This window comes from Equus quagga, chromosome 7, assembly GCF_021613505.1.
Source record: "Equus quagga isolate Etosha38 chromosome 7, UCLA_HA_Equagga_1.0, whole genome shotgun sequence".
Taxonomy (NCBI): Eukaryota; Metazoa; Chordata; class Mammalia; order Perissodactyla; family Equidae; genus Equus; species Equus quagga.
Window position 1 is genome coordinate 53,390,106 of NC_060273.1, and position 22,481 is coordinate 53,412,586.

A 22,481-nucleotide genomic window follows, 5' to 3' on the forward strand; every position below is an offset into this window, starting at 1 on the left:
TCTGTCTGTTTCATCTCACCAGTAACATAAATAAGACTGAGATAAAACACAACACTGGTTCTTGTCCATTCATCCTTGCAACAGTCTTGTAGATAGGTTCAAAAGTATATTAGTCTACACAATCGCCCTTCCTGGTGACCGGGCAATGGTCACCTGACTGGAGAAGGAGGACGAGGGATGAGGATATATTTCTTTCCATTTTAGTATTAAAGACCTCTCCTTCCCAAAGTCTGAATTCCTTTAAAGTCTGGCTCACTCTTTTGACAGGACTTCCATACATGTGGGTCCAGTCAAACTTGCACGGCTGAGCAAACTACCAAAGTAATATAATTAAGTAATTGCTCCATACTCTTGGGTAGGTTGATAAGGCTCATATTCCTTCTCGTTAAGTTCTCTACCAGCCTGTGGTTGGAGTGATGCTACTTAGAAAAGGGATCCCCAGGCTCAACATGCATTCAGGGAAGAAGGCATTTCATAATCCCCTTTGCTGAAGATCGGGTGTCTGAGTTAGCGTCTTTGCAGAGCGCAGCATCCTAGGTGAACGTGGGATGTACGTACCCCACTGCAAATTGAGACTAATTGAGCAAACCACTCCAGCAGTTGCACCTTCCCCTGTCACAGCGCTGCAGGGCGCAAAGCTATTTCAGCGAGATGGAGAGGGACATTCGGCAAGGAATCTCGGCTTGCACTATTTAAGTCTTGGAATGTCATTCAAGATGTTCTTGTTCTGTTTCTAGTGTAATGTTTAAACCCACAAAATGGGACCGGAATCCATAATGTTAAGTTAGAATTAAGATAAATACACTTGTCATACTTAAGAAGCCACATTTCAATAAGATATGCTACTACTGGCTAACAGCCACAGATCTTTCTGTACCCTTACAATCAGTTCTCGCTGGCCCCAACAATGGAAAAGAAGAGCACAGAGCATAATCCAATAAAGCAAAATCATTTGGGATCTCTCATACAATTTTATCTTGTAGTAAAGCTTCCATCTTAATTTGCTTTGCTTACGCTAATTTTCAAATTAATTTGTATTCTCGGGCAGCACACTAGAATCAAAACAATCCTGTTCCTGGAATTAAGAGACCCAGGCAACAGAACAGTCTATTTCACTAACCTTGAGCAAATTACTTAAATTTTCAGGGCCTGTTTCGTCCATTCTTGAAAGGAGATATAAACACCTACTCTACCTACTTTATAAGTTCTGTGCACGTTCCAACATCAAATGAGCAGAATGACCCAGAGCCGAGCTGGGTCATTTGCCAAAGTTAGCCTGGAATGATGAAGAGGTGTCTGGGGTAACTCACACAAACAGGATAATCCAGCCCCCGGATAATTAAGACATCTATGTTGCCATAGATTTATATTGATACTGAGTTAAATAAAATCGGGATTGGAAATTGTTGACATTTCTAGAAATAAAGCCAAACTAGGCTATAATGATTCTATACCAAAGCACAACACAGCATTGCTCAGGCCACAGACCTGAACCTGGGAAGGAGGTCTCTTCTGAAAACAGAACCTTTAAAATCGTTAGGAGGGAAATGAATTCAGTAAACACCTTCCTGCTAAACAAAAACAACCATCTCTATGTTTGAAAACAAACAAGCAAACATATATACATATACCAAAACTCTATACTCATCTACTCGTGTGAAAATCGCTTCTTTGTAAAATATTATGTAACATCTACCGTGATACTATACGGAAATGCTGTACTTGAGGTTATATGGTTTTATGGAGAGATATTAATTTAGCAAAAATTACTTTTATAAAATTGAAAGGAAAAAGACTAATACATCAACTTAAGTTGCAGGAGTTTATGTAGCTGCTTTCTCTGTAGTTAAAAAAAAAAATGCATACTCACTATACTTGGAACTGAATACCAGCTCATCTGTGGAGCACCTTCTTAAAAACTATGTACTGATGTAAGGTTTTGTAAATTTCTAAAATGTTTTAAATGGGATATTATCTTTTGCAATAAACTTAAATATTTTTCCTAGGTTTTAAGACTCTATTACTAGCTTGGGTGGATTTGGGTTGTAAAATTTAAACTTAAGAATGATTCTCCGTGGTCCTAATGACAGCAACAGTTGTCATTATAATGGCCTCTATATGTTTCCCAAGGAAATAAATAAGCAAAGAACAGATTCAGAACTCAGCGCCACAATGACCCCACGAAGGCCCACACGTCCTGGGAGCAGGGGAGGCTGCGTGAATGGGGAGCAGCTCACAGCCTCATGCAGGTGGCTGCACAGTTATTATTTACATCACTATTCTGCCCTCACACCTGAACTATAATTTTTCAATATTTTTCTTTAATTATTTTTCCCATAATTTTCTTCCTTAAAAGGCAACTTTATATCACCACCATGAGGAAAACCAATATGAGGTTCCAAAAATGGAAGATGAAATCAAAATAATTTTATTAAATTCTAGCTAGAGACTGCGGAGTGTTGAAGGCGCTAAGTCTGAGTCCAGCTCTCTTTGTTAAAAAGGGAAATTAGCAAATATTCAACACATGCTAAAGCCCCTTGGACACCAAACACATTTTCTACTTGACTAACTGGGATGTTTGAGAGAGAACTGAAAAGAAAACAACTTTCCCATCGTGTGTTTCAAATTTCTTTCCTACACTGTCCATGAGCCCTCTAAAACCAGCTTGTTTACCAATTTAGAGGGGAAAAAAAGCTGGACAAAGAATCAGAAGTCTTGAGTTTGATATTATTCCGCTACCATTTTTTTGCTGGGTGACCTCGGGAAAGTTAACCTCTGAGCGCCTCTGATTCCTTTTCGTATAAACCTTGCCTCACAAGGGAGTCCTGATAATTAAGTGGGAGAAAGTCATGAGTACAATATAGGGTATGCAACAGGTGCTCAATAAATGCATGTTCATTCATTTATTGATTGAAGTTAATTGGGAGAGAGGTCAGAAGACGCCTTCATGGGGCTGCAGTGGGTTTTCAGAAACAGGCTTAAAATTTTCTCAGGGGAAAAAGCAGTGTTGATAAGCAATGCACTCCTCCTGGCCTTATTAAGACTGGAAACCATGACAATGAACCTTAAGTAACAAAGTCCTCAGTGATCTGGGAGAATTCACAGGCATATAAAGCACAGCATAGCATTCTGGGGAATGAAGGGTTCTTGACGCATGGAATCAAATATCCGAGAAGTGAAAGACTGCAAGAAGCCGGTCCCTGCCATTTTAAGCATATGACAATTAAGGAAGGCTTGATCCCAGGGTTTGCAGCAATCACGCGGGTTAGTGAGCGTCAGGAGCAATGTAGTCGGGGGTGGAATGAGTGAGGGCCTACTGGACATCACGGCTCAGGGCAGTTCCAGGAACCACTGACACTAGACCTGAGACCCATTCTGAGCTCCAGGTAGTTTCTTCGTTAGCTGAGCAGAGGCCTCAATATAGCCATTGCTTGAAAAGTCTCTCATTTTAAGCTGCTTGAGGCAACTTGTTGTTTGCTAAAAACATATTTCTTTTTTTAAGTTCCAAGAAACATAGATGTTTAATGATTATAATGCCAATCAAGCGTGGCTCACAATAAAAAGAGCTGAGGGACAAATCTACACCCAAAGCTGTTAAAGTTTGGCTCAAACCATGTCTGACGGGCTTAATGGTCATAACCCCCTCTTCGGGAACTTTCATCTAAACTTCCTCCCCATCTTCTTTCAACCAATTAACAGCCTGAACACCTGTTGATCATGTCTACCACCCCACTCCTGTGGTTTCCCAAATCTGTGATTTTCTTCTGCCTCCTACAGGACCCTGAGTCCATGGAGAGCAAACCGAGAGCTTGGTTTCCTCATCGCCCAACTAAGTCAGGTTCCAAGGTAGGCGTGCCTCTCCCCTACTGGCATGCTGTTCCAAACCCCCTTCTCCCTCAGCCGGCCCCCACAGAGGCGTCCTGTCTGGTCTCCTCACATGCACTCTCTTTCCCTTCCAGCACATTCTCCAAGCAGCAGTGAAGCAATCATTGCAAAATTTAGCTCTGAATCATGTCACACTCTGACTGAAAACTATTCAAGGGCTTCCCAATAAACTTAGGAAGTAAGACCAGGTCTGTCGCTAAGGCCCAGAAGGCCCTGCAGGCCTCTCCTGTGGAAGCTCTCGTCACAGGCCCGGGCGCTGTTGCTCTCCAGTCACACTGAGCCACCCTGAGTTCCTCAGACCCATCACTGCAACCCTCCCTAAAGGCTCTGTGTACACTTTTCCTTTTGCCTGGAGTAATCCCCACCACGCCATCCTCTCTGCCCAGTTTCCAGCTCTGCTGGGACTTCCCAGGTAAGACCTTCCATGACTACCACCACCACTGCCCTAGACCACACCAAATACCCCTCTTAACACACTCAACTGACACCAGGGACTCCTCCATCAAAGGTCTTGGCACAGTTGTCCTTGTACATATATTTGTGTCATTCTTTGATGAATGTATTTCTCTCTTGTTACCTATAATCTCCCTAAGGTAGGAACCCTGCTTATTTTTGCTCACCTTTGTGTCTCCAGCACTTAGCTCAATGGGATTCAAATATTTGTTGTAAGACTAAGTTAATGAATGAGATGCTAGTGGAGAGACACGAAGAAATGATTTCCAGTTTTTTCTTTGTTAGTCCTCACATGGGGCTGATACATGGGTGGGTACAGGCTCTGTCTGTGCACCCAGGAGCATCCAGCCTTCCACTAATTAGAGCCTTCAGCAGCTAATGTGCCCAGGGCTTCTAATTCCACTGTGGTCCACACGGCATTCAGGACCCAGGAACATCAAGCCACTACCATCCTGCCCTACCACCACCCCCGCAACACCTTTATCCTGAATAGTGACAGCCCAGCTTAACCTTGTTTCAGAACAAATTGCCACCATAATTAAATCCCAATGCATTTTGCACATTTTACCAAGATACTGCCTTACCATATGAAAGAGAAAATTAGTTTTGAAATTAAAGCAGATTGTTAACTATTTTCATTGTAATGTTTCCATTAAAATGCCAGAATTTATTACATGTGACCTAGTCCATTTCAGACAAAATGCAATTTAAAGGAGACAGGGTCTGTCTAACTAAAGAAGCATTTTGGGCAGAGCATTTTGCCTTGGATACCACAATGAAAATGAAAAGACAATAAGCATCACGCCAAAGAATTATTTGCAACAAAGCAAATAAAAGCTCTATATTCATGAATGGCTTTCACAAATTCTCAGAATCCATAACTATATTATATTAAATTTCACTCAGATGAAACCTGAATTTTTTTTCTCCTGGCAGAACCTCAATATATATGTATTTTCAATCATCAGCTAAACACGGCGACCTCTCCTCGGTGCTTGGGCTTGGTTTCCAGGTAGCACACGCAGTGTTGTGCCACCCTTGGTTATGCTGACAAAAAAGTCTGCTTTCTCCTGAGCCAAATGCGCTGAGTCACGTAATTGTTGAAGGCAAGAGTGGCTCAGAGGGCTCTTCCAGCCAGCACACTGAACCCACCCCACAGGCAGGAGGAACACATGCCCTTTCTCGATTCGCCCACCTGGACATCACACCCTCTCCTCTTGACCCTCTTAATGCTGTCCTTGTTACTCTCTTGTGATGATTATTTGTCCCCAATTATAGCTGTTTCTAGTTTTCTTCCCCTTTCCCCACTATACATTCAATGTCCTGAGAGTAGGAATCGCTTTCCTCACCTTGTAAAGTCTTAAGTCCAGGAAGTCTTTGTTGGATTGAAGCGAAAGACTTCCACATCAGGAGCCCTTGTCTGTGCCACGTGGACCACTGCACTGGCCTTCAACGTCTGCTTTCCCTTACCGTTTTCCAGCTCCCTCAGATCCAGCCTCCTCCCAGCCGCCTGGGGATCTCTCTAAGACACACCCGGCCATGTCATTCTCTGGCTTTTATATCTCTAATCTCACTCCCCTCCACCCCCACCATCCTAGAGCATAAAACTTCTCCCATGGCAAACAAGGGTCCTGACAATCTGACTCCAACCTAATATGTATAGCCTAACTTCCTACTACCCCGCTTTCCCCTATACCCATCTCCTTACCACTTTCCAAAAAGTCAGGGACTAATACACATCAGTGACTTAGCATATGCTGTTCCATCTACCTGGGACACTGTTCCATTACCTACCTACCTTGGGAAATAATTTTCATTTTTGGGGAATAGATGAATAGCAGCCATACTATTACTAATCATGATAATAAAGGCTCTAGTTTCCTGAAGTTACAATGGGGTATTATTAAACGCTTTGCTTTCATTATCTTATTTATTCCTCCAAAAGTTACTACAAGGTAGCTTATGATTACCTCCATTTTCCAGAAGAATAATCGAGGCTTGGAGGGAGATGAGCAATTTGTCAAAGTCCACAAGTATGAAGTGGTTGAAGGCTAGAGTTCTTTCCAGGTCTGCCGAACTTAGGAGCTTGGCTCTTAACTCCTAAGCTACACAGCAAGTTGCAATTTAAATGTCACCTCTTCTCTGTCACTTTTTCTGATCATCCCCTGCCCCTGCCATGGGATCAGTCACTCTGTCCTCTGAGGATTCACGGGGCTTTGTACAGGCTGCTGCTTATATTATCTTGGCACTTCTTTTGCAAGTTTCTCACTCTCTTCTCCACCAGGGAGCACAGTCCTGGGGGATGGGATTGCCGTTTGCAGCTCTGGGCCCCTCCGAGTGGTTATCACATTGCCTGAGATGCTGTAAATGCTTCATATATGTTTGTTGAATGAGTTGGAAGAAAATATGGAGATGAAAACATTAAGAGGCAAAACAGTCCAGGGAGGAGAGAGACAGATCAGGACGAGGCCAGGAGTCCTGACTTCTGCCCCTGATTTTCTGCACAATTTTGAACAAGCACCTTCACCTCCGTCCCCCACCTCTGTCTTTAAAATGAAACCATTTGCCTTTCTGACTTCACAGGCTGGTTAGAAGAAAAGAGAAATTATATACATGAAAAGGCTTCAGTAAGTTTGAGCACCTCATTAATTCCTATTTTTAAAGAAACAGTGTTTGAGGCATTTTTTTCCTGATTATAAAAGGGAAGCAAAATCATTTCAGAAAAGGTGAAACTACAGAAATGTACAAATCACGTGTCCTTTAAGCAGAAGATACCAGCATAATTTAAGCTTCAGACCAGCGTCCTCAGGTCTGCCCTTGGGAGATCCACGGCCACATTTCTTCTTTCCCTGACCTTTAGGGTCCCTGATGACTTTCTTGTTGTTTTTCTTGTTCTATTCCTGTAAGCCTTTATATTTAAGTCATATAACGTTCTCATGTTATTAAAACACATCATAAATATTTAATATCTGCACACATGCATCACTGTATGAATGTAGCATAAATCTAGAAAATTTAGTGCTGATTTTAAAGGATCATTTGGCAGAATTGATTCCTTTGAGTCAGTTAAAAAAGCGAGTGCCCTAGGCAGGGACTACAGGGACCAGAGACCTGCGGCTTGTTTCACTGGCAGCTGTTCCAACAGGGTTTCTCCACCGGCAGCTCCATCCCCCAACAACAGTCCCAGGGAAGGGCACTCCCTGATGGAATTCTCCTCTGGTCTGGGATTCAAGCCTTTGTGGCCGATTCACCTCAAGGGGACTTTACTCACAGCCCAGCCACAGCAACAGTTTAATGTTACTTCACAAATCCAGGAGAGCTCCCAAGTCAGGGCCATAAAATAGTTGTAATCTGATCCATTACACTTGTGTCAAAGTAGGAGGCCACAGCACTCAAGGAGAACAATAAAGGCTCTTATTTACCAAGGGCCTTCTGTGTGTTAAGCCCTTCTTCCCTTTTTCACCATGGGATCGACAGGTAACAACCATGATTAGCCCCATTTTACAGAGAAGAAAACTGAAGAGCAGAACTGTGAAGTGAAGAGACCGTCTGGTTATGAAATAAGGCCTCCTCACTCCCTGAGAAAAGGAGGACCAGTTCCCAGCCAATAAAATCCTGTCAAACTCCATACTTTGCGCCCCAATTCCACAGCCCTTAGAAAGCAATGTTGGGCATGAGCGTGCTCAGTCAATGGCCCTATGGCAGACATTCCAAAGTCCTAACGTTTCTAAAATCCTCCAAGGGCCAAGAAATAGAACAGGAGATACCGTGGAGTCTTACCTTTAAGAACACACTTAAAATCACTTGTTCAAAATCAGATCTGTCCAGCTCCACTAACAGAAGCCAAAAGGCACTGAGATATTTGGAAGCAATTTCATTAGGATGAGGACGTACTGGTCATGCACTTCCGAGTATTCGCTGTATAATTCCCAGACTTGATCTCTGCCTTGCCCTCTCATGGTGCTGGCAACATGAGCCCCTGGGTGGCCAGTGGAGGTCCCAGCATGGGCCTCAGCTTCTGCAGGGCCCAAGCTCACCTCCTGCAGGACCACGAGGCATGGGTTCCTGAGCCATGTGCGAAAGTATCATGGCAGCAGCCACAGCGCATGTATTATGTGGAAGCACTCTCTCCTCAGAGCAAAAGTCTGCTGGACTGGCAGACCAGGGAGAATGCAGGAGCCGTTTTAACAAATTTAGGAACCTCGTATTTCCTCATAATTTCCATCTCTGTGGTTCATCATGGAACAGAAGGAAGGTTTGGAAAACAAAACCAGCTCTTTTAATGCCCTAGCTCTCAAACTTTAATTTGTCTAAAGGAATTCTACCACACAGGGCTAGTAAAGTATTTGGGGATTTTATATAAAAAAGATCCTAAGGGAAAACCTAACATGAAACAAATCTTTTGTCATCTTGTTTTTTTATATCAATTCTTTTAAAGCTAGACATTAATTTGTACTTTCAACTAGTTTGTTCTTTCCATTCATTTACACGCAGAGCTTGGATAAGCTCCTGCTACACGCTGAGACCTGGGCCTACGGACAAGAACCTCAACAATAATAGGACACAGTCCCTTTCCTCAAGGATCTTAGTCTACTGTGGAACATGGATAGGCAAGGAGAAAATTCCCTTACAACACGGCAATGCCGTAATTGAAAAATGGACAGAGAACAACGAGATCACCGAAGAAAGACGATCTTGAGGAATGAGAGAAGTTCTCACAGACCAGGAGATGGAGATAAGGCGAGAAATGCTGCTCGCACACACAATGCCCCAACACTTCCTCTCCACTTACTCAAATTGTTCACATCATGCGAGAACGAGACCCAGCCCCATGGAGTCTACCTTGAGAACTGACTTCTACCCGTGTATGCTACGGGTTCCTTGGGAGGTGAGACACTAATCCATATTCTGCATATATATTTTAGGCCCACAACTCCTTGATATGCAATTACCAAAGTCCCTACTAAAGCAAAGCTTCCCCACCCACGGGACACATGCGCCATCCACATTACCATATCAAACAGCAAGATCCCCCAAGTTAATGATGACATCTTTGGTTACCAACTGGAATTTCAGGTCTCTTATATAATGTTTATCCTCTTTCGTAATCTGATTCACGCCCTGATCTCCTCCTAACACACACACACACACACACACACACACACACACTCTTTCTCTCAGGAAATTTCTTAATTAAGTTAATTTTATCTCAGGAAAACAATTTCTTAGACATGTATAGCAAAATGCTTAAGAATGTGGCCTTTGAACCCTATAGACCTGGGTATGGACACTAGCTTTTTCCTTCCCAGGCATAGGATGCTGGACAAGGGAATTAAACCCTCTGATTGCTCCTTCCTCTTTGAGAGGGGATGATAATTTTTGCCAATCTCGCAGATTAAATGTGATAATGCACTTAAAGTATCATGTATGTCATACAACAAGTGTTCCGGAAATGTTCACGGTTATTATTACTGACACACGCATCCTCTGAAGAGAATGAATGAATACTCCCCCGTTCCCTTTCCATTCAGTCCAGTTGTTCAACAGCAATTCTCTCTCTTCCTTACTCTCCAAGCCTAATCACAACATAAGAGTCATAATAGTAACACTTTATAAGGGTAATGCAAGTAACACTTAGATGTTAAGGAAAAGAATGATGGTTTGGATGGAAATAAAATAGATAGCAGAAATCTTTCATTCCTCAGCAGACATTCACTGAGGTCATCCCGTCTGCCGGGAACCCGTGTTTCCTGGAGATGCAGAAGTGATGAAGACAGACGTTGTTCTGCACTGCCGGGAAAGACGCTCTCACAACAGTAAGATGAGTCCGTGAGGGAGGTGCAGGCTGAAGAGAGCAGAGGGGTCTGAACTTGGTTGAGTGGAATGTGGGTCAAGATGTGCCTCCCAGGCCAAGACCTGAAGGAGGAGGAGGAGTTTGGGAGGCGGAAGGTCTTGAAAAGAAAGGTAAGAGGAGTGTGTTCTCGACAGGTGGACTGGCATTCAGGAGGGCACAGAGGAGAAAAGGAGCATTCTGGGACTGACAGAGCAGTTTGTTGAGTTTGCACAAGAGTAGGAGGTAGGAGAGAGAGGCTGGGCCAGACTGGGCGCCCTGAGGGCTGTGGCAGGTAGCAGGACCTGCATCCTCGGCCACGGCAGAGCCACTGATGCTTCCTCACCAGGGGAAGCCTACTTTAAAAGACCATGTTGATGACAGTAGGAAAAATTCAAAAGGGAGGAGAGAAGAGACAGTGTATCTCATGAGAGAATGTGGCAATGGCAGCAGTGAGAGATGGTCACTGCCAGAGCCAGGCTAGTGGCATCGGAGGTGAGAGAGGCATCTGGATTTGAGGGCCCTTAGGAACTAGAATGCACAGAGCCTGGAGAGGAGCTGGATGTGGAAGGAGGAGACTCCCTCTCCCTCCGGATCCCTTTAGAACCTCCACATCTCCATTCTGGCTTTGTCTTCTGTTACACCTGCTGTTTCATAAATGCCAACACTTAAGTAAACCAAAATTTCTTGTTCTGGTTTTATAGGGTTTTATGGTTCAATTACCAGAATTGAAGAGTTAATCCTAAAGATATCTTTGTTATCACAAAACCACCAAACATTCTGTGCCATTTTATAGGTTTCTGAAAGTGGCCACATAGATCATCCCACTAGATTCCATGGTCTAGGCAGGGTAGCAGCTGGGTTTAAGGTGTCCGTTATTACTTGCAAAATATTTGATGCCTAAAGAACAACTTAAGATATTAATAGTGTAGGAGTGCATAATATGCTATTTAAGAGCAGGGACTCTAGAAACAGGACTGCCTGAGCTCAAATCCTTGTTCTTCCACTAACAAGCTGTGTGATTATATATATATATATATTTTTTTTTTTTTGAGGAAGATTAGCCCTGAGCTAACATCTGCCACCAATCCTCCTCTTTTTGCTGAGGAGACTGGCCCTGAGCTAACATCCATGCCCATCTTCCTCTACTTTATATGTGGGACACCTGCCACAGCATGGCTTGCCAAGTGGTGCCTTGTCTGCACTCAGGATCCGAACCGGTGAATCCCAGGCCACCAAAGAGGAACGTGTGAACTTAACCACTGTGCCACCAGGCCAGCCCCTACAAGCTGTGTGATTATAGACAGGTTACATAACCTCTCTGTGCCTCAGTTATCTCATGTATAACTATGAGTACCTGATGCAGGTTAAGTGAGGTAAAACATGTAAGGTGCTTAGCTTTCTGCCTGGGACACAGGACAGACTATCTGCTCAATAAATCATAGCTTTATTATAAATATTGTTTTTAACAAGTTGTTGGGTTTCTGAGTGAAGGTCAAGAGTCAAGCAACCACTACCAGCTGGGAACGCCACCTCCTCATGTCCTAGACTGTCCTCACCCTGCTCTCCATGGGACGGAGTTGAGTGGATTGGCACCAACTCTTTTGCTATGAGTCTGTGGGCTCACAGTGTGGCAGAAAGTGCTCACGTACACGGGCCATTTGCCTTTTGGAAAGTGAAATCAGAGCTTAAAAACTCTGACTCTGATGACTCGGGTGTTTTCTGGAGTCTTCAGTGCTGTTGTGAGGTGAAGCAGTGGAGGATGGGATAATTTCCACTATTTTTTTTTCCTTTTCGGACAAACTGCTCTGAACGTCTGGAGCCGGTATGATGCCAACTGCATTTACTTTTATTTAATCATTCCACAGACTCCTCTGCAAAAACCAGGGTAATTAGGCCCAAAATATATCACCCAGAGGCTCATTTTAACTATCCGAAATAAAACCTAGATCCCAATTTCAACAAAATTACTAGATCGGTCCCCTTCCAAGAGCTTCTGGCAGTGCTTATGGGATTGTCCGTCTCCGGTGCTGGGGAGGCCGGACGGGGGGCAGCCATCTCCAGAGCAGTCAGCAGCAGGGTGCACTGGCCAGGAGCGTGCCCTGAGACACCCCTCACCTGCACAAACAGGCCTGGAAATTTTTCCTCACACTGCTCTGAGACCTACGGGACAGCACAGTGTACACGCTCTGTCGCCTGAAATCCCATTCATGTTCCGCCTTGCTACTAGCTGTGTGACTTTGGCCATGATGCTTTCATCCTCTGACGCTCAGTCAATCTATCCTCCTGAACAATGGGAGTTGATGATAATTACCTGTGAGGACTCAAAGATGTGCTCCTCACACGGCAGGGATTCTTAGTTAAACTTTCCTTTTTATATTTTAACGTCTCCAAAGATTACAATCAATGCAATAATAACCCACGGCGTCACTGTTTAATTGGTAGCATGTTCCCTTTCTTACAGACACAACATCATGGTGCATCTTTGCAACTTTGATCAAATTTGACGTGTTGTATGTAGGAACCGTTCCCTGGTAAAATGTAAGCTCTCAGATGATTGATTGGTTTTTTCCGTTACTCTTCTCCTCTTACACCACAGCCTTCTTAACGGAACCAAGACTATGTGGAAGAGAATATTGGCTAGACAAGAGCTTTTGGACTGGCCAGAAAAACACCAATGATTTCAGTCAATACATAAGATTTGCAAGTATCTTGCATACATCACTGTTCTCCAATACTATGCTTATGACAGACATTACTAATCAATTCATCACTTCTTCCCACTACATCACTACATGATGTAGCCTTTGAATCCTTCTCAATGCAGTGCGACAGGCAGCCAGAGTTGGCACGTGGAGCAAAATCTATTTTCTGTCCCTGACTCAGGAGCTTGGGAGATAAGGAAAGAGGAAAGGCATTGGTCAAACCAGGAAACTTAGATATATGAAAAAGAGTTCATCGCACACAAGAAACCAAGGTCTGGAGAGGTGAAATTGGCATAAAGTCCCAGACCTGAGTCCCTGCAGAATGAGTGTGGAGACTTTCTCCTGTTCTCCCTTTTCCAAAATGTCCTTTCTACCAACCTGTGCTGCATTTCACATCATCAAAGTCAAAGTCCTTGGTAACTTAAGTAAACAAACACGTATCTGACAGATCAGACTGTGCAAAGAGAGGAAGAGAGGGCAGCAGTCATGTAAAAGATTTCTGCCTTTTGTTTTTGTAAAATTTCCTTTTGCTCGTTTGTCACGATCAACACTTCATTGTTCAGGGAGGCAATCTACAGAAAAAATCAGCAATGCTTATTTCCAGCAAATGAGAATTAAAATGCACTATGTGCAAGAAGTGATCTATCCTAGGCACGTGGTTCCTGTAATTTTAATAGCTAACTTCTTTTATCACAATGTTCCTACTCCTACAAATAAGAAAAAAAAAATGTAACTATTTAATCCCACATAATGACAAGAGCAACCAGCGCCCCCGACCTGATCCAGGCCTTCTCAGGATTTCAGAAATAGTACCAGACATGTCTGAGGTTTGCCGTAAATATTGATTGTTTAATGTTTCCAGGCAATGGAAACTAACCAATAAAAATCATATCTGGAAAATTAAAAGTGATGGTTGGAATGGGGATCTCTCCTCCTTGTCAAATTTCAATTTGAAATTAAATTGGGGCCTTCAGCACTGAGACAGGGACTACTGACCTCTGAGTAATTACTTTCCAACATCATTTTCTTTAATTTGGAGGAGATAATTCTATTCTAGGAATTGCTGGAAAGGCCCATTTTATGAAAATGGAGCTATAGCTTAGGAAGAGGCCGTTTATTCCTTCCTTCTGGTCGGCCCCATTCCTGCTCCTGAGGTGTGTCGCTGCGTGCCCCCAGTACCCCCACCTCTCCACACTCTCATTGTCGTAACTATACCAGCAAACTCGAGAGCCATTGAGACTAATGGCACAGCTTGCAACTCAGAAGCTGTGCAAGGTTCCCAGAACCTGCCCGGTGGGCAGCAAAGTCTGGACAGGCAATCTTTACCCTGCTCCCACACTCCCAGAGATGAGGGTTCCTGACAGTCAGAAAAAGCATTCGTTGAGGAAGAAAACTGAGGGAAGAGCATATACGAAAATACGAAGGTATGACACAGCACAGCATTTTCAAGGAGTACTTCACTCATTCATTTGCTCAACAAACATTTATTGAGTACCCACAGTATGCCAAGCACCCTGCTGGGTGTTAAGGATAAGAGACTGAGTAAAACATGGTCCCTGCTCTCAAGGGGGTTCACAGAATGTAGGGGCGTAGAGCACAAAAGCAGAAAATCACCTTGCAACAGACTATTTACAACGAGCCTGACGACTGAGAGTGTGCAGGGGTTCTGGGAGCAAAGGAGGGAGCCAGGTGGGGAGGGACTGAGGCCAGATGTGCTGAAAACAGCAGGACTCAGTGGATATTAGAAGTGGCAGGGAGGTAAGTGAGAGGGAGGCAATCGGGACCATCGACAGAGATAGTGAGCACAGGGAAACTGTGGGGTGGGCTCCAGGAGGCTGGTGATGAGTTGGGTTTGGGATACTTGAGAGACAGCCTAGGGAAGAGGCCTTGGTTTTCTTGAGGGCACAGACCATGCCTAAGTCATTTTGAGTCTTTGTGTGGAGAATATAAGAAGTTCTTATAAAATACTGTGTTAATAAATAAATGAATATTATAAACAAGAAACATATGCAAATGCTTCTCATGCATTATTTCATTTAATTCTCACAGCAACTCTGTGAAGAAGGTTTACTGTTGCCGTATTTTACAGATAGATCTAACCCTCAAAGTCTCATGCTACAAGACAGAAGATATACATGGCAAACCCACAGATAAAAATTACTCAAAAAGGCAGAGCACGTGGAAGATGCTCAACACCATTAGTCGTGAGGGAAATGCAAATTAAAACCACAGTGAGATACCACTAGAACTTTTATAAATCCACTAGAATCATTACAATCCAAAAGACTGACAGTGTGAAGTGTTGGTGAGGATATAGATAAACCAGAACCCTCATAACACTGCTGGTGGGAATGTAAAATGGTACAGCCACTACGGAAAACAGTTTGGCAGTTTCCTATAAAGTTAAACATACACTTCCCATATGTTCCAGCAATTTCACTCCAAGAGAAATTAAAATACATTCACACAAACTTTGTGTGTGAATGTTCATAGCAGCATTATTCATAATAGCCAAAAGTTGGAAACAATTCAACTATCTATCAACTAGAGAATGGATAAGCAAAATGTGGCATATTCATATAATGTAATACTATTCAGCAATAAAAAGGAATTAAGTACTGATACATCCTAAAATACGGATGAACCTCAAAAACATTATGCTAAGAAAAGAAGCCAGACACAAAAGACCTCAAATTGTGTGATTTCACTTACATGAAATTTCCAGAAAGGGTAAATCTATAGAGACAGAAAGTAGATTAGTGGTTGCTTAGGGCTGGGGGTCGGGGGTCAGGGGGTGGTTAGGGATGGGATGGAAAGTGACTGGAAATGGAACTTTGGGGGGTGAAGGAGGTGTTCTAAACTGAATCATGGTGATATTTGCACAACTGTATAAATTTACTAAATCTCATCAAACAATGCTTACAAAGGTTAAATTTTAATGTATTGAAATGATACTTCAATAAACTGTTTTTTAAAAAAGGAAGAGAGAGCCGTGTGATTTAGAAGAGGAGGGAGCTCCCACTCAGGTTGGTGAGATTCCGGGCAGCTTGATAAGGAATGCGTTTGTGCTGGACCTTGAAGAGTAGGTAGGATTTCAACAGACTGAGAAGCACAAAAAGGAATTCCCCACAAAGAAAGCAACATAAAAGTGAAAAAGTGCCAGGCATGTTTGGGCAATATCCAGACATCCATTATGGCTGGATATTTGGATGGAGAAAAGTAGATGAAAAGGCTGAAAAATTTGGTTGTGGTCAAATCGCAGAAGCTGAGAATGGTCAGGTTAATGCAATTATGACTTAATTTGGCAGACAGTGGGGAGCCAGTGAATGTTCTAGAGTAGGGGAGTGTCCTGGCAAAGATTAACAGGGCAGCGGTGAGGAATGTGTGTTGTAAAGGCAAGCAACCAAGCAGAGCATCAGATAAAAGGCTCAGAGAATTGGCTGTAGTGAACGAGGGCCAAACTGTGCTCACTTGCCTGTGTTGATAATGCAAAGGGACGGAGAGAGGCATTGTACCAGCTAGAAAGGAAAACAGTAATAGACACTAGTTATTTGGTGCTTTCTATGAAGAGGGCACTGTTTTAAAGAATCACTGTTCGAAAGGAAAGACAGAGACTTCAGATCCTGCTGTATTCAAAATGAGCCAAATGGATTGATGATCATCTTTAAGTCTGGCCCCAAAGAGAAGGAACAAAGATTAGGGAGGTCATAACATGCTTATCTAAGGCGTGTTATGGGAACCATGGATACGGAAACTTGTAACTGAACAAGAAATGACGATACTTCTAAGGTAGAAGGATGGTAAGTGAGACAAACAAGAGAGACCAATTTACATAGCTCTCTGCCCCAAGAGCACCTGGCACTGTTGGTGCTCTGTGCGGATGTGGCTGCTCCTTTAAGTGGACACCGTATGCATTAAGTCAGCAGGTGTTGACATGGGGAGACAGAAGCAAACGGGTTTAAGGCAGATTGTTACACTCTGCTGCTTCTAGGGATCAAACCCTTGCACGGCTACCGTTAGACTAACCCTCAGCACCTTACATTTTGTATCCATGAAGCAGCGTTACAGTGTACCGACAACCAGCATGCCCACACTTGGCCCGCACTGCACCAGTTTAAAGCAGAGATTCCTAAACTGACTTTCTGGAAGCTGAATCCAGCTTTTGGGGATCATAGAGTATTTATAAATATTTTTTTAAATTAGCTGCCAACACTTAAATATCAGGAAATTTCACATAAAGTATGGAGGTTTTCAGCTTCTCTAGAGAAGTTGGGAGTTTTGGCAACTATATGATCCAGTCCCACGCGGTGTCGATCCGAGCTGAGGGGCACCTGTCTTCTTTAAATATTAGAGCCCCTGCCTGCTACACTTCGTTCACTCACCCGTTCATTCAACAAGTATATTTCAAGCACCCCCTGTAGGCCAGGCACGGGCGCAGGGCCTGGAGACACAAACGAACAAAACAGACAAAAATCCTTACATTCTGAACTCATATTCTCGCAGGGAAAGCCAGACAATAAACAAATAAATAGAGGGACATATCTATTTCCGGTGGTGATAAGTACTAAGAAACAGAAGAAGCAAGGGGTGGAGATTGGAAGAGGATAGAGAGATGCTGGGTGTGGTACTTGGGGCAGTCGGGCAGGGAAGCCTCTGGTTACTCGACACCTGAGCCAGGATCTGAGTAACAGGAGGGACGAGCCCTCCGAACGGGGGGAGAGATTGGCCAAGCGGAAGGAATAGCAGGTGGGGTCAGCTTTTATGTGTGGAGGGGACACGGACAGGAATGAGAGAGGGGCAGAGGGCATTTCAGGCCTCAGCAATGGCTTGGATTTTATTCTGAGTGAGATGGGAAACCACAGGTGAGGGTGAGCAGAGGAGTGTCACTGTTGGACACACTGATTTATGTTGGCAACTGACCCCCGTAAGCATCAAATTTTTTGGCCTTTGGTTAAAGTAAGATGGGCAAAGATTAAAGGGTTAGAGGTGGGCTCTGTGTCTGGAGAGGGAAAATAATCAGACTAGGGGGCAGGAATCTCCTGATCTTTGGAATATTGTGTTTGCGCAGAAGAATAACCCAAAACTTAGCAGTGACCTTGAATTAATGGACGTCAATGTGCAGAGTTAACCCACAACGAAGCCCCTTAGAAAACCAAGCCCACAGGACCCTGACATTGGGCAATGCTGAACTCTAGGCCAGAAGGAAAGGTCCCTGGTGGATGGGACTGGAACATTCTGCCTTGCCCACTCACAAAAGGCTCCTCTCACCTCTCCATCTTTACCACTGACATCCCATCCTGCAGGTACACGCAGCACGGGAGACAAGTCCTACGTCTTGTTTCATTTCAGCAACTTGAATTAACTCTCATGTTCCCCCAGCTCAAACAGAAAAATCTGACCCTTGTACTCCAAAATAAAGCAAGGATCGGCGTTTGGTGTTCCACATGATCTGGTGTTCCAGAAAATCCATTCCTTGACCCTGAACAGTCTGAAACGTTTACAAAATGAAGAGATCTACTCACAATTAGAACGTGATCCCGCCCCATCGTGATGACCGTCCGGTTCACCGTGCGAAGCAACTGGACCATGATTTCTTGGATGTGGTGATAGGTGAAGGCCTGTAACACAGTCAGAGACATCAGGGTGACAACAGGGACATTGTATCTGCACACCTCTTCCCAAAGACACACAACACTGGTTAGACATGGTGATCACCAAGACCACCCCCACCAGCACCGTCATCATCCTCACCGTAGTCATCGTTATCCTATCTCCATCACCATCACCAGCTAGCACTGGGCTCCAGGAGTTTCACTAACCACCTTAAATCAGTGATTAAGAGCTTCAGCTTTGGAATCAGACACTTTGGGTTTAGAATACCAACTCTGTCAAGAATTAGTGTGCTATGTTTGCTACGTTACTTAGCTTCTCTGAACCTTGGTTTCCTCATCTGTGTAAGAGTCGGGGTCTAACCTGGAATAAGGAGAGAGTTTAATGCAGGAAATTGATTATAAGGGTGATGAAGAAGCTGAGACGCCAAACAAGGTAACCCAGAGATTAGCCACGGCAGGAAGCCACCATGCCCTCCATGTTGGAGGGACAAATAGAGGAGGCAGTGTTTCTGGAGCCCAGAACTTGGGTTATGTGATGGAAACTGGAACCACAGAGGTGCTTGTGCAGTAGAAGCCACATTATCTGCATTTGGGGAAAATCCATGGTGATCCAGGTTGTAACATTTACAGGGTTCTGCCCACTTTAACTTTAAATACAAGTCACTGAATGTGTAGGACTTGCTGATGCTTTTCAAGCATTTGCTGTGGTAGGCAAGGGTTTCACCTACATTCTCAGATCCTTTAACTGGCATAGACTTAAGAGTTACATCCATGCATACCTGGGAGGGTGATCATGGCCCAGTGGAAAGGCCCTGGGATTTTGAATTCAGCAGCTCTGGGTATAAGTGCCAACTCTCCACTGGCCAGCTATGTGACTTCACTTATCACTTAACCTCTCTGAGCCTCAATTTCCTCATCTATAAAATGTGAAAGCTTCTCTCACCGATCTTTCCAGGTTGATGTGAACATAAAAGTGACACATGCAATTCTGGAAGAGTACATGTGCTGAATTCCGCTGCAGGAGAGTCTGTGGGTCTGAGATAGAGCCCGGGCATCAGTAATTTCTGAATTTCATGTGGGTTATTCTGACGACTGAGAATCATGATACAACACACAGTGAAGCTCTGGAGATGGAGGCTGGGGTTTGGGAAGAGCCTATGTGTCTCCAGGACCTAGCCAGAGCCTGACATAAAGCAAATGCTAAATAAATGGTGGCTGAAAAAGCGGATGATCACTCACGCTCATTCACAAGCACCTATTAATCTTCGCTAAATTCAACTTAACTGTGCTTTGTCTCTTAATGTAACCAACGAAAGGAAAATAGATTCCTAGTGGGGGAGGGCAAGGAAAAGAATAAAGACGTGCTTATTACAAAGTGTCCTGCCCTCCCAACGTGCTTTCAGTGACTACTGGCACCCCCGATGAATAACCCAGAGCTGGCTTGCTTTCTCTGCCCAACTCCCTTCTGCACTTTGGCTAATCCCCGATTCTCAGCCATGTGGAGCTCACCAGCAGAGCCTCTGCCACCAGAGCCTCCACCAGGGCACACACTGTATGGAGACAAGTTCTCATGCTCCATCAAGCCCAGCCAGACCTCACTCTCTTGCTGGATTTGAGTTCCCCCACCATCCAACCCTTCCCCCACATCTGGCGTTTTCTTCCTGATGCTCAGGGGCAGGGAAGAGAGCATCTCCCTTTACCTCTTGGCTGCAGGTGAGCCTCTTGCCTGCTTTCCCTATCCTTTTATTTCTTCAAGCCTTTTTACTGACTTACAATCTCCTATTTCTTGTGTTATGTGAATGTGATGCTCATGGTAATAACAACAATAGCTAACACATTTTGAGTGCTTACTGAAAGCCTGGCACCCTGCTAACTACTTTACCTCATCTCACTGCAAGACGGACAATACTGTGATCTCCATTATTCAGATGAGGAAACTGAAGCCCAGAGAGGTCAAGTAACTTGTCCAGGGTCACCCAGCTAGAAAGTCAGGGAAAAAGGACTCACACTCAGCAAGCAGTCTGGCTCCTTGACCAGACGCACCCAGGCAGACTGGAACACAAACACAGATCTCTGGTTGCTACTTTGGGGCCCCATCGGCCTCTTGCCATCTGTCAAGATGGACAGACCCTGCCCTCAATTGAGCCAACTTCTAACTGCCTTCAGTGACTTCTGATCTTTTCTTTCCCTTTTAGAAAATCTTAAGTGCTCTATATTCATTACTCCCTTATCTTCCCTGCATTCCTTTGAAATTTCATCAACCTAAACCCACTGCAAATGTATTTAATGGTTTCCATTTGATGTTATTTCTTCCCCAGGATTACATCTCTTCCTTTACCAACAGAGATAATAAAACCCCTTTTCTCTTGACCTCCCGCCCCTCGCTTCTTTTAAATAGCCATTTCTTCTTTGTCCAAAGAGCAGCAATTAGACAGCTCAGGAAGTTTGGTATTTAAAAGTGGAAAACTGTCAAATTCAATTCTTTTCATCCTGAAAGCTCCCAATGTGGGATGGTGTGTAGCAGAATGTTTTGGGATCAGACGGACTTGAGTTTGAATCTCAGTTCTGCTAATTTGAACTGGGTGACCTTGGGCAAATCACTTTTCCTCCCTGAAATACAGTTTCTTTATTTATAAAAGGTGGCAAACAATAGAAACCTCCACATCCTGGTTTGAGGAAGAAATAACGTAATGCAGGTAAAGCCTCACTAAGTAAGGCACATGGTAAGCCCTCAGTAAGTGGTGGCTGCAACTTATACCCCCCTTGGTCTGCAGCAGCACCCTGGCCAGCTTGCAGATTCCCAGCACGTAGCAGAAAGTGCAGTACAAGGCAATGCATAATCTAAACTCTGGACAATATCGAAATGTCACCCAAAGAATGTATAGCACATATGCAAATAGAAGACTTTCAAGATGATAAACCTCTGCTAAGCAGTAAAAATGCAGCCACAAATCACCCACTGTTAATTGCTCCAGTGCCAGGCGAGTGGAGGGGACCTCTAGGAAAATGTCTTCCGGGCTCGAACTAAATGGTGGCTTGTCATTGAAATGACAAAGTCAGTCTTCCTATTATGGCTCTGGCAAAGAAATTAATCCATCCAGCCTAAACACACTGCACATTGTAGTGATTTTTTTTTATTTTAATAATTATGGGCTGTGATATCTGGAAGGAACTTAGATCCTTTCTTGAAATGAAATCTCATGCATGAGCCCAACACATAACATAGTGGAAGGAGAGCTGCGGGCAGGCACCTTGTCTTCTTGGCTCAGCCTGGGCCCCATGCCAGCCCCAGAACTTTGCAGAACGCAATTCAGAATCACTAATCTCCCACAGTATTTCCAGAATAATAACAGAGCATACCATATATGAAATAATTTTAAGTAATAATACATACACAGCATTTCATAACATTGAATTAAATTCTGTGAAAGGTGTCCCCTTTTTCCATTTTTCTGTCAACCCTCTGAGGACACCAAGTGGAAAGGTCTCCCTTTGGTGCCAATACGTCTTTAACATCCCTCTAGTTCATGCAAAACTCCTTTTTTAACAGACGGAAGTCCTCAGATTAAAGCAGACGGTATACAACAGCATTGTGTTAGAACTTAATAGCCTTGCTTCATTTTTATTGTGTTTATTTTTAAAGTTATATTTATGGCAAGTGTTCAGGGAAAAGATCCAAAACTTGGAAATAGAGCAAAATAAGAACTGCATGATTTCTTAACAGAGTATCTCTGATAAGCCTAACTTGGGGGCAGGGGGCGCCTCTTCCTCTCTCGGGAAACATGACTCTAATTAACTATCCACAGCTGATTAGAAACCGTATTACGGCCCCGTAAAGTTAGAGGTTAATGTGTAGAAAAATGACAAAACGTGATGTTTGTTTGCTGGTTTGCTAAAGGTTATAGCTCTATCAATCTGTAAAAAAGTTCATCTTGTATCTAAGGACAATCTTATATAAGCAACTCTTCTCCCAGAAAAAAATCAAGAATCCTAAAT

General features: G+C 43.7%; 1 protein-coding gene across 1 annotated transcript in view; it reads right to left on the reverse strand.

Moving 5' to 3' along the window:
* The window catches only part of DOCK2 (dedicator of cytokinesis 2), a 403,039-nt gene that overhangs the window by 211,652 nt on the left and 168,906 nt on the right, over window positions 1-22,481 (reverse strand). The window contains exon 27 of the mRNA XM_046668606.1: window positions 18,396-18,491. Within this exon, the coding sequence (XP_046524562.1) occupies window positions 18,396-18,491 (96 nt within the window). The remainder of the gene's footprint in view (window positions 1-18,395; window positions 18,492-22,481) is intronic.